The 16,192-nt window shown below is 51.3% G+C and overlaps 1 protein-coding gene across 4 annotated transcripts in view; it reads left to right on the forward strand.

Moving 5' to 3' along the window:
• The window catches only part of SIN3A (SIN3 transcription regulator family member A), a 137,386-nt gene that overhangs the window by 51,749 nt on the left and 69,445 nt on the right, over positions 1 to 16,192 (forward strand). For all 4 annotated transcript variants that reach the window (XM_075345587.1, XM_075345589.1, XM_075345590.1 and 1 more), the window contains exons 5-12: positions 9,962 to 10,241; positions 10,546 to 10,812; positions 13,502 to 13,654; positions 13,875 to 14,033; positions 14,166 to 14,255; positions 14,520 to 14,638; positions 14,786 to 14,996; positions 15,272 to 15,388. In XM_075345587.1, coding sequence (XP_075201702.1) covers positions 9,962 to 10,241; positions 10,546 to 10,812; positions 13,502 to 13,654; positions 13,875 to 14,033; positions 14,166 to 14,255; positions 14,520 to 14,638; positions 14,786 to 14,996; positions 15,272 to 15,388 — 1,396 coding nt within the window. The remainder of the gene's footprint in view (positions 1 to 9,961; positions 10,242 to 10,545; positions 10,813 to 13,501; positions 13,655 to 13,874; positions 14,034 to 14,165; positions 14,256 to 14,519; positions 14,639 to 14,785; positions 14,997 to 15,271; positions 15,389 to 16,192) is intronic.

Genomic DNA, 16,192 nt, shown 5'->3' on the forward strand with positions numbered 1-16,192 from the left:
GCTGCGCACCCAACATCGTGCTCCATCCCCCATGCTGCGCACCCCCCATCGTGCTCCATCCCCCATGCTGCGCACCCCCCATCGTGCTCCATCCCCCATGCTGCGCACCCCCCATCGTGCTCCATCCCCCATGCTGCGCACCCCCCATCGTGCTCCATCCCCCATGCTACGCACTCCCCATCGTGCTCCACAGTCACACATCAGACAGTATACACGCACACATCTGATCGCATACACTCACACCCCACTTCTCCCTGTGCCCTCCGGTGGGCGGTCCCAGCAGCTGTGCTGCACGCCGTGCTCCTCTGCCGACACTCACAGATCCGATCGCATACACTCACACATCAGAACACACGCACACATCCGATCGCATACACGCACTCATCCGATTGCATACACGCACACACACACTGACGATATCGCACATACGCGCTCACACACTCACAACATCCGGAGATACCACATGCTTCCGGCCATGTGATCCTCCGGCAGGTCCTGGAAGGTCACTGCACGCACAGTATCGCCGCCGAGAAGTAAGCGATATCACTGGATGTTGTGAGTGTGTGGATGCGATCTGATGTGTGTGTGAGGTGTGTGTGAGAGTGAGTGAGTGTGATCTGATGTGTGTGTGTCTGTTCTTATGTGTGTGTGTGTGTGTGTGTGTTCCGCCACTGCAGGACCTTGATGCGCTCACCTGCTCCCGGTCGGCGTCTGGTGAGTATGACTTCGGGGTCTTCTTCTGGGGGTGCCCGCTGCCTATAATGAAGTGTCTTGCAGTGTCTTTAACTCTTTCACCGCTGCATGATACTTCATTATTGACCGCAGCGTATGCCGGCTCCCTGCACATGTGTACCGGGAGCTGGTGTTCGCTGGTAACCATGATACACATCGGGTAACTAAGGGAAGTGCTTCCTATAGTTACCCGATGTTTATCATGGTTACCAGCGTACACCGGCTCCGTCACGATCCCAGCATCGCAAGGTTATGTCTGGGCTGGGGGAGTCGGGGCTTCGTTTGAATTCGGGGGAAGGGGCGTGGCCGAGCGGTCGATGCGTGCAGAGGGTCGGGGCGAGCGGCCAATCCATGCGGGGGCGGGGCCAGGCCAAGGCGAGCGGCCAATCTGTGTGGGGGGGGCGGGGCCAGGCCGAGCCCAGCGGCCAATCCGACAGTTGTCACTCTAACGACACTGTCACGGTGACACAATTTTGGAGCAAGACAGACAGACAGAATAAGGCAATTATATATATAGATATATATATATATATACACAGTATATAATGATGCTTTGTTTTTGATATTTCCTGATATTTGGCTTTGACAAACCATAATGCGGATCATATGAGTTTTTAGTGCGTTTCCGCCGCCATGGAAACACACTAAAACCACTTTTTTTTTTTGTGTGTGCATTTTCCGCATCTAATGCAAGTATGTGGGGAAAAAAATCCACTTAAAACTTAGCATACCTGTAAGAGAAATTGACATGTTACAGAAACTAAGTAAATAAAGACACACAGTGGGCAGGAGATTTCTGGAAATATAAGACACTGTGTATTTTCCACACAGAGAATATATGCAGCATCAAAAACTCACTAAAAGCCTATCATGGGCTGTGAGGCAAATCCCGGGATATGAAGGTGAATTATGACTCCAGTCATAATCCCTCATCACTCCCTGGCAGTGCCCCCTCCCTTCTTGTTCTCAGTGTTCCACTTACACCTCCATGGCCATGTCCTGTGATATGGAGATGAGGTGGTGTGGGAACAAAGGACACAGGATGACTCCCTGCCGTCACCCTGTAACAAGAGTTGTATCTCATTACAAGGCTATGGAAATAGCCAGACAGAACGACTCCAGTAAAAAATGGTTCATATCTCGCAAGCCATATTTCCGATAAATATGGCAACCATAAAAATGGTGTCTCTGCATGCAGACGATGCCGGCACACCCTTTTTATGGGAGCAGGACATTGGGAAATGCCCAGGCGTGATATCAGCCAATGGGGAACTGGCAGACAGGTCATGAGTCCCCTCGTTCTGTAGCTAAATTCATAACTGTCACAATGAGAGCATTGGCGTCTGCCTACGACGCTCCCAGGCAAAGTTATGGCCAATATCCCCTTTGCTGGATAATTCTGATCCATGCAGGGGGAGTGGCAGTGCTTCCCTGTGAGGTCACTAAGGTAGGAGGGGACCTGGATTGCCCAGGTTGATAACCCTACTTCGGCCATTTTCCAGTGGTCTTTTCGCTGGGGGCACGTGTAGGAAACATCTGTGGGAAGGATCCTAGAAACCTGGGTACAGCGCCCCCCTGTGGCCAGACGCAACAAGGTAACTGCTGGAACTGTGTATGCCTGTTTGTAACCCATGCTTCGATTGTAACTGTACTCTGACATATGTATATTCTGTAGATTCCCTATTGTATATATTGTAGTTTCTAGTGTGCTTTAGGCTGATTAAATTATATAATTAATCTTGGGCTGTTCTGTTATCTCGATCTTGAATCCCACGTCTGTGTGTTCGGCTAATAGTTACCGTAAATCGGTTGGTGGCAGCGAATTGTGCCAAGGATTATTGTGGGGAGGCCAGTGAGATTCGGGGAGATTTTATATATTCCGCCCGCGGAGGTCGGGGGAATATATACCTTACTCTCACCGGGGACCCTTCAATAATCGGCATAAGTAGTATAGCGGCCTCCTTGCTTATTGTCGGGCAATTCCATAATTGGCCTGACTATAAGAGGGGCGCTAGAGAGCGCGTCACGTGCTCTGTCTGTCGGTCGGGAGGTATAAAGGAGGGGTGACCCCCACTTGTTACCCCCCGATTGTGACGTACTGGTAGCCAGCGCGGGGGATTTCTGAGTGACCCCCCCGGTGGTTTGTGACATATTGGTGGCATAGCGGTGGGATCGAGATAATAGTGTGTGTGAGTGTGAGACCCATACTCCCAGACACTAAAGACTGCCTGCAGCAGCTGTGGCTGCTGGGGTCTTCAGACTAGCTCAACACTAGAGTGTCAGAGTGCAGATACTGTAAGGTGTGTGGAGGCATCAGGTGTCAGTTCTGTGTCAGTGACCAAAAGTCTGCAAGAATGGCTGATGGCACCAGGAGCAGAGCTATGCAACTGGCCAATGCTAAGGCAGGAGCCGAAGAGAGGGAGGACGGTGCTGTGGACAGCAATGAGGAGGTTGCCCACGAGTCCTCCAGGAGCTCGACGCCAGAGAACAGCTCTGCAGAGGACATTGCACAACCTGGCACTGCTGGACAAGATGAGGAGGAGCTCGCCCAAGGTTCCTCAACGAGCCAGATGCCAGCCCTCCGCTCTGAAAGGGACAGTGAATCGCCTAGCTCTGCAGCGTGCCGCAGATCACCACGTGCCATTCCACCGAGCCTGGGAGGCTCGGATAGCCTTCTTCAAATGGCTATGGCCCTTCTCCAGGCTGGAGACCAGAAGGGCTACAAGGAACTCCTGGCAGAGCGCAGGGCAGAGCGGCAGGCAGCGCGTGACGCTGAGGCTGCGGAGCGGCACGCAGAGCGTGAGGCTGCGGAGCGAGAGCGGCAGGCAGCGCGTGAAGAGCGAGAGCGACAGGCAGACCGTGACTACCAGCTGCAGCTAGCTCAGCTCCGGCCCTCATCAGCCACATGTGACCTTCGAGACACCAAACTTCCAAAGGTCCGTGTTGAGGACTTCCCAGTGCTGGAGAAGGATGGAGACTTGGACTCTTTCTTGACTGCTTTTGAACGGACTTGCCTGCAGCACCATCTGGACAAGGACCAGTGGGCCAAATACCTGACCCCCCGTTTAAGGGGTAAGGCCCTGGATATCCTTGGGGACTTGCCTGCTGAGGCAGATCAGGGCTACGACACCATCAAGCGGGCCCTGATCCAACAGTACAACCTCACTCCGGAGTCCTACCGCAAGAAGTTCCGGACCCTGCAGAAGGGACCAAAGGACTCCTGGGCTGACCACCGGCGGGCACTTGCCCGAGCTGCCGACCACTGGACCCAAGGCCTGCAGCTTTCCACCGGACCGGAGATCCTGGACTTGTTCATCACGGAGCAACTCTTGTGGAACTGCCCTGAGGATCTCCGCCAGTTCATCCGAGACCAGAAGCCAAAGGGGTCCACGGCTACAGCTGCCCTTGCCGATGACTACACCAACAACCGGGCCCCTGAGGCCAGGAGAGCGGCCACCAGCAGCACCTGGAGAGGGGGTAAGATGAATTCGGCGACTGCCCCACCTGCCCCTAGACTGCAGGGGGTGTCCCCCTCAACTCCCCTCTCCAGGCCCGTGGCGGAACCAAGACGGTGCCCCCAGTGCAACCTACCTGGACACTTCAAGGCCATGTGCCCTCAGCGTCCCAAGGCCCCGGCTCCGTCCCCGTCCCAAGGGCCGCCCAAGGTGTATTGTGTGGGTGGGGGTGGTGGTAGGTCCCTGGACAGCTTCCAACCTGTCACCGTCGGCCGGTCTGTGACCATAGGACTGCGACACAGCGCCTCGGAGGTGACTCTGGTGCGGCCTGAGATGGTGTCCCCCCAAGACTTGATCCCTGGAAAAACCCTCGCTGTCTCCGGGATTGGAGGCATTGACCCGGCGCTGCCTGTTGCTGACATTTATGTGGACTGGGGCGCAGGGTGAGGGGTGAGGGAGGTGGGGGTAACTGATCGGATCCCTGCAAACGTGCTACTTGGGACAGATTTGGGGCAGATAACCTCCCAGTTTGGGCCCCCCCCAAGGGCTGAACCTTCAGCCCGTACTGACATGACTCCTAACAATGTTAATGTGTTATCTATGAATGATGTAAGGGAGGAGGGAGTGAACTCTGATATTTCTGCTTGCATAGACACCATAGACACACACTCAGCTGCAGCTGTGACAGGGGAGGGGGTCAGAGAAAGGTGTGACAATGCCTCTACAAGTAACCAGCCTGTGAGCTGGGATCTGTTGCCCTCTGCAGGGATAAGCAGAGAGCAGGGTGCTGCAGGGGGAGGACCAGTGTGTGGGGTGGGGGCTACCACAGCAAATGTGGGGTCCCCAGAGATTTCACAGCGGGGTTCTGTTGCTGCAGGAGGGGAACAGGCAGGTGAGATTGGGGCCGGTCCAGGAGCGGAAGTGCTCCCAGGTAAGATCTCGGTGCATGGTTCCCCCACAACCGGGGTGTCAGGAAGCCAGGTAGGTCTGCCTGAACCGGCGACTTGGTCAGGAACGGAGGAGGAGCAGGCACGACCCACGGTCGCAGCGGCTGTGGCCGCTGTCACCCGCAGTGGGAGTGCTGGAAGCCAAGGGGCCTCCCGGAGGTCCGATAGCTCTTCCCCTTCTGACCAAGTGGCAGCCGAGTCAGGTGGAGGCCAGGACACAGGTCCCGGGGTACTGACTGAAGATGTGACAGTCTCGTCGATTCTGGCCACATCTAGTCAGGGGTTTCAGGCAGCGTTAGAAGCTGACGACAGCCTGAAAGCTCTTAAGGAGCAGGCGGCACAGCCTCCCTCGGACTCGGACCCGGAGCGAGTGGTCTGGGACCAAGGACGGCTGTACCGGGCCACGGTCCAGCAGGGTTCACCGGAGGCGTGGCCCAGGGACCGACAGTTGGTGGTACCCTATCCGTTCCGGACGGAGTTGTTGCGGATCGCACATGAGATTCCGATGGCCGGACACCTAGGGATCGCTAAGACCAAGGCCAGGTTAAACCAGCATTTCTACTGGCCAAAAATGGGGGCCGATGTGGCTGCCTACTGCCGTTCGTGTGAAACCTGTCAGAGAGTGGGGAAGGCGGGGCCACGCCCCAAAGCCCCACTAGTATCTCTGCCAATCATCGATGAGCCTGTCAGGAGGGTGGCTGTGGATCTGGTCGGCCCGCTGGCCATCCCCAGCAGCTCCGGGAAACGCTTCATACTGACGGTAGTGGACTATGCCACCCGGTACCCAGAAGCAATGGCCTTGTCGTCCATTCGGGCTGACAAGGTGGCCACCGCATTGCTGGAGATTTTCTCCCGAGTGGGTTTTCCCCAGGAAATGCTCACTGACCGGGGGACCCAATTCATGTCCCAGCTGATGGAGGCCCTCTGTAAGCAAGTCCAGGTGCGACATCTGGTGGCCAGCCCGTACCATCCACAGACTAATGGCCTGTGCGAGCGGTTCAATGGCACCTTAAAGCAGATGCTTAAGATGTTGGTCGACTCCCATGGGCGTGACTGGGAGCGGTATCTCCCACACCTGTTATTTGCTTACCGGGAGGTTCCACAGGCCTCAACAGGATTCTCACCGTTTGAGCTCCTGTACGGGCGACGTGTGCGGGGCCCCCTGGCTCTGGTGAAAGAGGCTTGGGAAGGGGATTTGGCCACCCCTGGAGTGTCGGTTATCGAGTGTGTCATGCGCTTCCGGGACAAAATGCAGGCCTTGACGCAACTGGTACACGACAATATGGCTCAAGCCCAGGCCGATCAGAAGCGTTGGTACGACCAGAACGCTTGTGAGAGGACCTACCAAGTGGGTCAAAAGGTGTGGGTACTGGTCCCCGTACCACAGGACAAGCTTCAGGCAGCCTGGGAAGGCCCATACCTCGTGTACCAGCAGCTCAACCCTGTGACGTACCTGGTCACCCTGGACCCTGCCCGTGGAAGGCGGAAGCCCTTCCATGTGAACATGATGAAGGCACATCATGAGCGGGAGGCATGTGCGCTCCCCGTGTGCAACCTGCCCGAGGAGGGAGAAGCGGAAACCCTCTTGGATATGCTAGCCCAGGTTAGGGCAGGCGGATCCATTGAGGATGTGGAGGTTGGCCACCAGCTCTTGGAGGACCAACGGTCCCAGCTGTGGGCCACCCTACACCCCTTCCGGGGGTTGTTTACCAACCAGCCCGGAAGGACTGACTTGGCTGTCCATCACGTGGACACTGGGGATCATCCCCCGATCCGGCGTTCAGCATATCGGGTCTCCCTGGAGGTGCAGCAACACATGCGCCAGGAGATTGACGAGATGCTGAAGCTGGGGGTGATCCAGGCATCCAACAGCGCTTGGGCCTCGCCTGTAGTCCTCGTCCCTAAGAAGGACAGAACCACTCGGTTCTGCGTGGACTACAGGGGGCTCAATGCTGTCACGGTCGCCGATGCGTACCCAATGCCACGCATCGATGACCTGCTCGATCAGTTGGCCGGGGCTCAGTACCTGACCATCATGGATCTGAGCCGGGGATATTGGCAGATCCCCCTGACTCGCAAGGCCAGGGAACGCTCTGCCTTTATTACCCCATTTGGACTGTACGAGTCCACGGTGATGCCATTCGGGATGAGGAATGCCCCTGCCACTTTCCAGCGGATGGTCAACACCCTGCTCAAGGGACTTGAAGGGTACGCGGCCGCGTACCTGGATGACATTGCCGTCTTCAGTCCCACCTGGGAGGACCACCTAGAGCATCTAGCACAGGTGCTCAGGCGGATCCACCGGGCAGGTTTGACCATCAAGCCGGGAAAGTGTCAGCTGGCCATGAGCGAGGTCCAGTACCTCGGTCACCAGGTAGGTGGGAGAACACTGAAGCCCGAGCCTGAGAAAGTGGAAGCCATCGCATCCTGGCCCACCCCCAGGACCAAGAAGCAGGTGATGTCCTTCTTGGGGACCGCTGGGTACTATAGGAGGTTTGTTCCATGCTATAGTAGCCTGGCAAAGCCCTTGACGGACCTCACCAAGAAGAAGCTGCCCTCTGCAGTCGATTGGACAATGGACTGCGAGACAGCCTTCCGGGCCCTAAAGGACGCCCTGTCCAGCCCGCCCGTGCTACAGGCAGCCGACTTCACGCGGCCGTTTGTAGTACAGACCGACGCCAGTGACTTCGGCCTCGGTGCGGTGCTCAGCCAGGTGGACTCTGCGAGCCAAGAGCACCCAGTCTTGTACCTGAGCAGGAAGCTGTTACCAAGGGAAGTTGCCTATTCCACGATGGAGAAGGAGTGCCTGGCCATAGTGTGGGCCCTGCAGCGTCTGCAACCCTATCTATACGGGCGCCACTTCATCGTGGAGACGGACCACAATCCCCTCAGCTGGTTGCACACCGTCTCTGGGACGAATGGGCGATTGTTGCGCTCCAGCAATACAACTTCACCATTCGCCACAAAAGGGGCCGTGACCACGGTAACGCAGACGGGCTGTCCCGACAAGGAGAGGTCGCGGACGGGCGCACGGGGGAACACCGGAGTGTGCTGCCCCCTAGCGCCCTCAAAAGGGGGGAGGTGTGAGGCAAATCCCGGGATATGAAGGTGAATTATGACTCCAGTCATAATCCCTCATCACTCCCTGGCAGTGCCCCCTCCCTTCTTGTTCTCAGTGTTCCACTTACACCTCCATGGCCATGTCCTGTGATATGGAGATGAGGTGGTGTGGGAACAAAGGACACAGGATGACTCCCTGCCGTCACCCTGTAACAAGAGTTGTATCTCATTACAAGGCTATGGAAATAGCCAGACAGAACGACTCCAGTAAAAAATGGTTCATATCTCGCAAGCCATATTTCCGATAAATATGGCAACCATAAAAATGGTGTCTCTGCATGCAGACGATGCCGGCACACCCTTTTTATGGGAGCAGGACATTGGGAAATGCCCAGGCGTGATATCAGCCAATGGGGAACTGGCAGACAGGTCATGAGTCCCCTCGTTCTGTAGCTAAATTCATAACTGTCACAATGAGAGCATTGGCGTCTGCCTACGACGCTCCCAGGCAAAGTTATGGCCAATATCCCCTTTGCTGGATAATTCTGATCCATGCAGGGGGAGTGGCAGTGCTTCCCTGTGAGGTCACTAAGGTAGGAGGGGACCTGGATTGCCCAGGTTGATAACCCTACTTCGGCCATTTTCCAGTGGTCTTTTCGCTGGGGGCACGTGTAGGAAACATCTGTGGGAAGGATCCTAGAAACCTGGGTACAGCGCCCCCCTGTGGCCAGACGCAACAAGGTAACTGCTGGAACTGTGTATGCCTGTTTGTAACCCATGCTTCGATTGTAACTGTACTCTGACATATGTATATTCTGTAGATTCCCTATTGTATATATTGTAGTTTCTAGTGTGCTTTAGGCTGATTAAATTATATAATTAATCTTGGGCTGTTCTGTTATCTCGATCTTGAATCCCACGTCTGTGTGTTCGGCTAATAGTTACCGTAAATCGGTTGGTGGCAGCGAATTGTGCCAAGGATTATTGTGGGGAGGCCAGTGAGATTCGGGGAGATTTTATATATTCCGCCCGCGGAGGTCGGGGGAATATATACCTTACTCTCACCGGGGACCCTTCAATAATCGGCATAAGTAGTATAGCGGCCTCCTTGCTTATTGTCGGGCAATTCCATAATTGGCCTGACTATAAGAGGGGCGCTAGAGAGCGCGTCACGTGCTCTGTCTGTCGGTCGGGAGGTATAAAGGAGGGGTGACCCCCACTTGTTACCCCCCGATTGTGACGTACTGGTAGCCAGCGCGGGGGATTTCTGAGTGACCCCCCCGGTGGTTTGTGACATGGGCACACAGTCGTAAAGTTCTAGGATGTCTCCAAACTGCTTGTGACCGGATTGCTTAGAATTTAAAGGGGTTTTCCAACCCTTGGGGTACGAGTCTGCATTCGCTTTATATGACTGCAGTTTTGTGAATCTTCATGTGCACTGTCTGTATTTTTCGATGCCAAGAGTAGGTGGGCGCATGACGGAAATATGCAATTTGCACACATGCGGTCACCTGTCGACTAGACGTGCATGGCCTCACTCAATATAAGTGAAAGAGTAAGGCCGGACATGTCTAGTCAGAATGTGGCTGGATTGCTCCTGGCACAGAAGACTGTGGACAGCACACGCACTGCAAGGATCCATTAGTCCGCAGTCACATAGAGTGACAAGACTTATCCCTCAAGGCCGAACAATCCCCTTCATTTTTAATGATTGTAACAAAAAAAATTCATGCTTACATGTTTTCTTGTTTGTTGCTTCCTTACCAGTATTGACACTCCAGGGGTCATCAGTCGAGTTTCCCAGCTATTCAAAGGCCATCCAGACCTCATAATGGGTTTTAACACGTTTTTGCCACCTGGGTATAAAATAGAGGTGCAGACGAATGACTTGGTCAATGTCACAACACCTGGACAGGTCCACCAGATCACAACCCATGGTCTTCAGCCTCCCGTCCCACCAGTTCCTCCACCTTCACAACCGTCCACGCAGACTGCCCCTCCTCCAGTGCATCCAACTCCTCCACCAGCCCCAGCAAAAGTTAATAAGGTAAGTGGAACGTGAACCTACCAGTCGAGGTTGGACATGTCTAAACTTAGTGACCTCTATAGTGTAATGCTGTTATATGACCATGAATTTAGCCTGTGGGTCAAGATGGCAAAATGCAAATGTCTTTTACTAAATTGATTAGTCACTAGTGCCCTGACCCCACTGTGTAATCGGCAGATGATTGATATGGTATGAATGTTGCACAATGTTGCTCCTCTTGTTCTCTATACTATGCTTTGCCGTGTATCGTTTCAATTGAGAACATATATAACATATTGACATTGATACTCCTTTCTGTTCACAGCCGGTGCCATCTCAGGTACACACACCAACAAATCATCCGAGCACACCAATCCAGTACCCATCTCCTCGTTCTCCACCAGCACAGCCACACACCCCAGGACCGTTGGCACACGCCACCCCAACTGCTACGGCAGCAACGCCAGCCATGCAAAATAACCAGCCAGTGGAGTTCAACCATGCCATCAATTATGTGAACAAAATAAAAAATCGCTTCCAGGGCCAGCCTGACATTTACAAAGCCTTCCTCGAGATCCTGCACACATACCAGGTAAGGATGGGGGTACTTGCGTTTCTTAACTCAGAAATGGTCATCTTAACCCACCACTTCAGATTAGAACAGGGTAAAGGAACTAAAATCTAACACCAAACTATTGTAGTGTGGGCAAAAATCTCTCTGTTTATATATTGAGATGATATGAAAGCAAATGTGCATGAAATGTATTAATCATTTTCTGGGATAGCCTCATTAATTAAAAGATATACATGCTGAGGAAAGTTTGGATACATTCTCTTGGCCTTTAAGAGCTAGGGTGACCTAAGCAGACGTCCGCTCGAAATGCAACATTCCAAGTGTTTTCATGTTGGACCGCCCTGTGAGACTTCCTGCTTTGGAGCGGCTGGAGACAGCAGTGTGTTCAGTGGACACCATGCCGGATGGTGACATGCTAGCTGCAGTATGTGTTATGGGGCAGGATGGTGGCTGCTGGATAACCTTAGGAGACTCTCACTGGAAGCAGCAGAGTCATAAGGAAGGTACATCCGTCTCCGCTTCCCTCCCACATTCTCCACAGTGTGTGGCTGCTGCTGTTTTTAGGTGGACGTATTGAGAGACTCAGATTAACCCTTTACAAGCAGCTGTACTCTCCTGTTTGCAGATAGACCCTTTACTAATAACTGTGTCATCTTCTAGCAGATAAACACTTTGCAAGTGGTTTCGTTCTCTTCCAAAGGGAAATCTTATAACTTAGGACCTTGATCCAGCTGCCACATCGGTTCTTGTCTGTAAGATGGGCAAACCTCCTTCTTCCTGCTCGCATCCCCGACACCGCTTCTGATTAGTAGGCTCGGTGCAATGTCAGATTTGCTTCTCTCCGACTTGCTGCCCATTAGATTGCATTTTTAAAATAATACCAGGGTGTTACTTATTCTGTGCAGATTTATTGTAGATCAGTCAGTCAATTCTCTTTATGTATTCAGTGGACCAACCAATTGACACAACAGAAACGATCAAATTGCATTGGTCATCCCAAATCCTGGCTGAGCTTGAGCTTTGGCACTAATGGATGTTTGCTGTGTGGATTCTGCTCCTATTTCATAGTTGGCATCTCAAATAGCAGAATTAATTTTCATATTTTAATCAATGTCACAAAATGAAAATAAGAAAGACAAATCTGTCTCTGTAATACTTAAAGGGAACCTGTCACCAGAATGTTCGCTATTAAACTAAAAGAATCCCCTTCTGCAGCTCCTGGGCTGGATTCTAGAAAGGTTCCTCTTGCTACTGACCCCCCTTTCAGACCTATATAAACACTTTATAAAATATTACCTTTGCTATGGTAATGAAATTTGCTGGCCCCGTGGGAGGGCTGTATTTCATCCGTTATCCCCCCTCCTGCCGCTGTTCGCCGTCCCCCAGTGTTCATTTACATAGATGAGGCCGCCACCCTGAAGTCTCGCGCATGCGCAGCAGCCGGCTGGGTGAAACAGGAAGTGTCTTTCACTAGCTATAGGAGTTATCACATGACCCAGTGCTACCGTAACAACCATCGGCTCATGGTGATCACGTCACTGCGACGCCTAGCCGGGTGAGTAAAGATTAACTGCAGAGTAAAGATTGACTGCAAACTGCATTTTCACAGCACCATTTAAGGGGTTAACAGGCACAGGTGGAATCTGTGAGGCACATGTCAGCTGTACAAATCATCTGACATGTGCTCGGATGCTTGCTGGTCGTTAAGGGGTTAATGTACCAATGGCCTAATGGGAGAGGCAACATGACAAATAAAACAAAGTCACCTCTCAGACCAATTCTACTACTTCCTTCTGTTTCTCCCACTGATCTCCTGGGTTCCTCTTCTGGCAAGGGGCATCAGGTGACCACTGAAGCCAATTAGCCGCTACAATCACTGCCTGCTAATAGTTGACAACTACTAGGGGCCAGCCACCTTCTCTTGTTAATGCATCTTTCCTAACAAACTGACCAGCACTTCTGTCCGTAATATGACTACTGATGGAGGAGCAGTGACCAGATCTGTCCATCAGCCTCCTCCAGTAGAAAAGCAGCTTTCCCTTTGAGGTGTTTTACAGTTGGAAGCGGCTGATGGACAGGTCCAATCACTGCTCCTCCACCAGCAGACATTGTATGGACAGGTCCAATCACTGCTCCTCCACCAGCAGACATTGTATGGACAGGTCCAATCACTGCTCTTCCACCAGCAGACATTGTATGGACAGAAGTCCTGGTCACTGCTCCTCCACCAGCAGACATTGTATGGACAGGTCCGGTCACTGCTCCTCCACCAGCAGACATTGTATGGACAGGTCCGGTCACTGCTCATCCACCAGAAGACATTGTATGGACAGGTCTGGTCACTGCTCCTCCACCAGCAGACATTGTATGGACAGGTCCGGTCACTGCTCCTCCACCAGTAGACATTGTATGGACAGGTCCGGTCACTGCTCCTCCACCAGCAGACATTGTATGGACAGGTCCGGTCACTGCTCCTCCACCAGTAGACATTGTATGGACAGGTCCGGTCACTGCTCCTCCACCAGTAAACATTGTATGGACAGAAGTCCTGGTCACTGCTCCTCCACCAGCAGACATTGTATGGACAGAAGTCCTGGTCAGTGTGTGAGGAAAGTGGCTGACCCCTTTAAAGATTTCTTCAAATAGTTTATTATTTGTTTTGACTACATTATTACCCGCAATGTACAAACGCCTCTTCTCTTCATAGAAGGAACAACGTAATGCCAAGGAGGCAGGGGGAAACTACACTCCTGCCCTGACGGAGCAAGAGGTCTATGCCCAGGTGGCTCGGCTGTTCAAGAATCAGGAAGATCTTTTGTCAGAGTTTGGCCAGTTCCTGCCGGATGCCAATAGCTCAGTGGTAAGTTGTTAGAAGTTTCTTTAATCCCAGTACAAAATAATATCAAGCGGTTTCATGCTTCATCTTTGTTGCATTTGCTCAAAAACCATTCAAGAAAAGTTGAAGTCGAACTGACAAGATTGAATCTGAAAGATTACCAAAAACCATTATGAATATTCCGGACTACCTAATATTTTACCTGCATGTTTTGTGTTTTTTTGTTTTTTTTGGTACTTTTTAGCTTCTAAGCAAAACCACAGCAGAAAAGGTTGAGTCTGTCCGGAATGACCATGGGGGCACTGTGAAAAAACCTCAGATGAACAATAAGCAGCAAAGGCCCAGCCAGAATGGTTGTCAGATCCGTCGACATTCAGGACCCGGAGTCACTCCGCCTATTAAGGTGCGTCTAAAGTGCCATAGTCAGACTAGAAAAACCAATACTGGTTCATTGTGTGCCAACCCCAGGTGTAAGATGGTAATGTTCCTAAACACTACACTTTACTATTTATTACTTTTTTTTTCTTTTTAATAGAAGAAACCGAAAATACTGATTCCAAAGGACCCATCCTTGGCGGATGCAAACAAACATGGAGCAGGGGCGGAGTCTCAATTCTTTGATAAGGTAACTATGGCTGAGAGATACCGTCTCTTGTCACTTATTTATTCCTTTTCGTGATAGAGTAGTTTGGAATCGGATTCTGCGAGATGTTCCAGATGGTAGGACGTCTGTCACATGGAACCTTTCCTCTAGTCTTGATCAGGGCTCTAGCCAATGTGCACAATGCAGCACTACTAACTTCAGTACCTATAATTTGCGCAACTTTATTGACCACCTATTGATTATAGCTTCTTTGGAAAGTTTCATTCTCATTTTCCACTTTTCTAGGTCCGTAAAGCTCTGAGAAGTACAGAGGCATATGACAACTTCTTACGATGTCTGGTCATCTTCAATCAGGAGGTCATCTCTCGCTCAGAACTAGTACAGTTGGTGTCTCCTTTCCTTGCGTGAGTCCACTACTTTCAATCATTCTTACAAATGTATAAAATGTGTTTTAAAGGCTAAAGTATTAACACCCTTTAATATTGGGGTGTTTTTGACTTGCAATAAGCTTGTTCTTAATTCTACAACCTATTGATTTCTTTTCTAAACAGCAAGTTTCCTGAGTTGTTTACCTGGTTCAAAAACTTTTTGGGTTACAAGGAGTCTTCACATCTGGAAAGCTTCCCAAAAGAAAGGAATACGGAAGGAATTGCCATGGAAATTGATTATGCGTCATGTAAGCGCTTAGGCTCCAGTTACAGAGCACTACCCAAAAGCTTCCAGCAGCCCAAATGTACAGGGCGAACCCCGCTTTGCAAAGAGGTAAATGGACGCGCTAATCAATAATTCTGGTTTTAGCCATTAAAATCAATAGTAGGGTTAGAGTATACATAAGGTTTGTGGTCATTGTAAGCACCTTGCCTACCATTACATTCCTGTTTAAGATCATTTTTCAGAAATCTAAATTATTATTTATTTGGATGGACAGTTTTTAGAACAGTAAGAAACAGTATGTGACAACCACCTGCAGACCCTGGAATAATATGTGTGGCCCTCCACATCTTTCCTGTCTGACCTGTACCTGCCTTACTCCTCAGGTCCTGAATGACACCTGGGTTTCCTTTCCCTCCTGGTCAGAAGATTCGACGTTTGTAAGTTCTAAAAAGACTCAGTACGAGGAGCACATATATCGTTGTGAAGATGAACGGTTTGAGGTAAGGCTACGCCACAAGGCTACATCTCCTGTAACGTGTGTCCGCTCCTTCCTACCCGTCCTTTATATGGAGGAGCCCCATATCATGCAGATGACTTATGTGCACTTACAACAGTCCAGATAAAGATACCTATTTTTGCTTAAAGAACACCTGTTACTTATTTTGTTGCCTAAACTTATCTAAATGTTAGTGTAGTATAAGTGTGTTAATATACTCACCGATTGCCATCTTTTCCAGTATTCAGCGCCGCATCAGTCCTCTACTGAGTCACATGACCGTGATCCCGAGCAGACAGATCACACTGCGCTAAAATACCATGATCCATCAAAGATGTAAATTTCTTTGAAAAGTGACAGAATTTTTATGCAATTCGGAGTTGCATAAAATTTGAGCAACCTTTGATGTTTTTATGCCAGTTTTGCCCAGCATCTTACACCAGACATTTTACTGTAGTCCCTGACTGGAGTAATATTAGTGGCAAGGTGCATGGAAGCGCTTGCCACTTGTCAGACTTTCCTGATTCATTAAGGATAGTTTCACACATCCGGCTTTTTGCCGGATTCTGCGCACACCAGTACAGTGTATACAGTACAATGGCAGTGCGACAAGCGCCGGTCACATGCTGTCGTGACCGGAGCATGTGACCCGGAAGTTGTGGTGCTGCCGTTGTACTGTATACACAACTGGCGTGCGCTGAAACCGGCGAAAAGCCGGATCTGTGAAGCTTGCCTAAGTGGCATGCCCCTTCTCATGTGAATCAGCAGCCTCTAACTCCAGAACGCCCCTTAATCAAGACTGACGTTG

Source organism: Anomaloglossus baeobatrachus, chromosome 4, assembly GCF_048569485.1.
Source record: "Anomaloglossus baeobatrachus isolate aAnoBae1 chromosome 4, aAnoBae1.hap1, whole genome shotgun sequence".
In the NCBI taxonomy this organism is placed as follows: Eukaryota; Metazoa; Chordata; class Amphibia; order Anura; family Aromobatidae; genus Anomaloglossus; species Anomaloglossus baeobatrachus.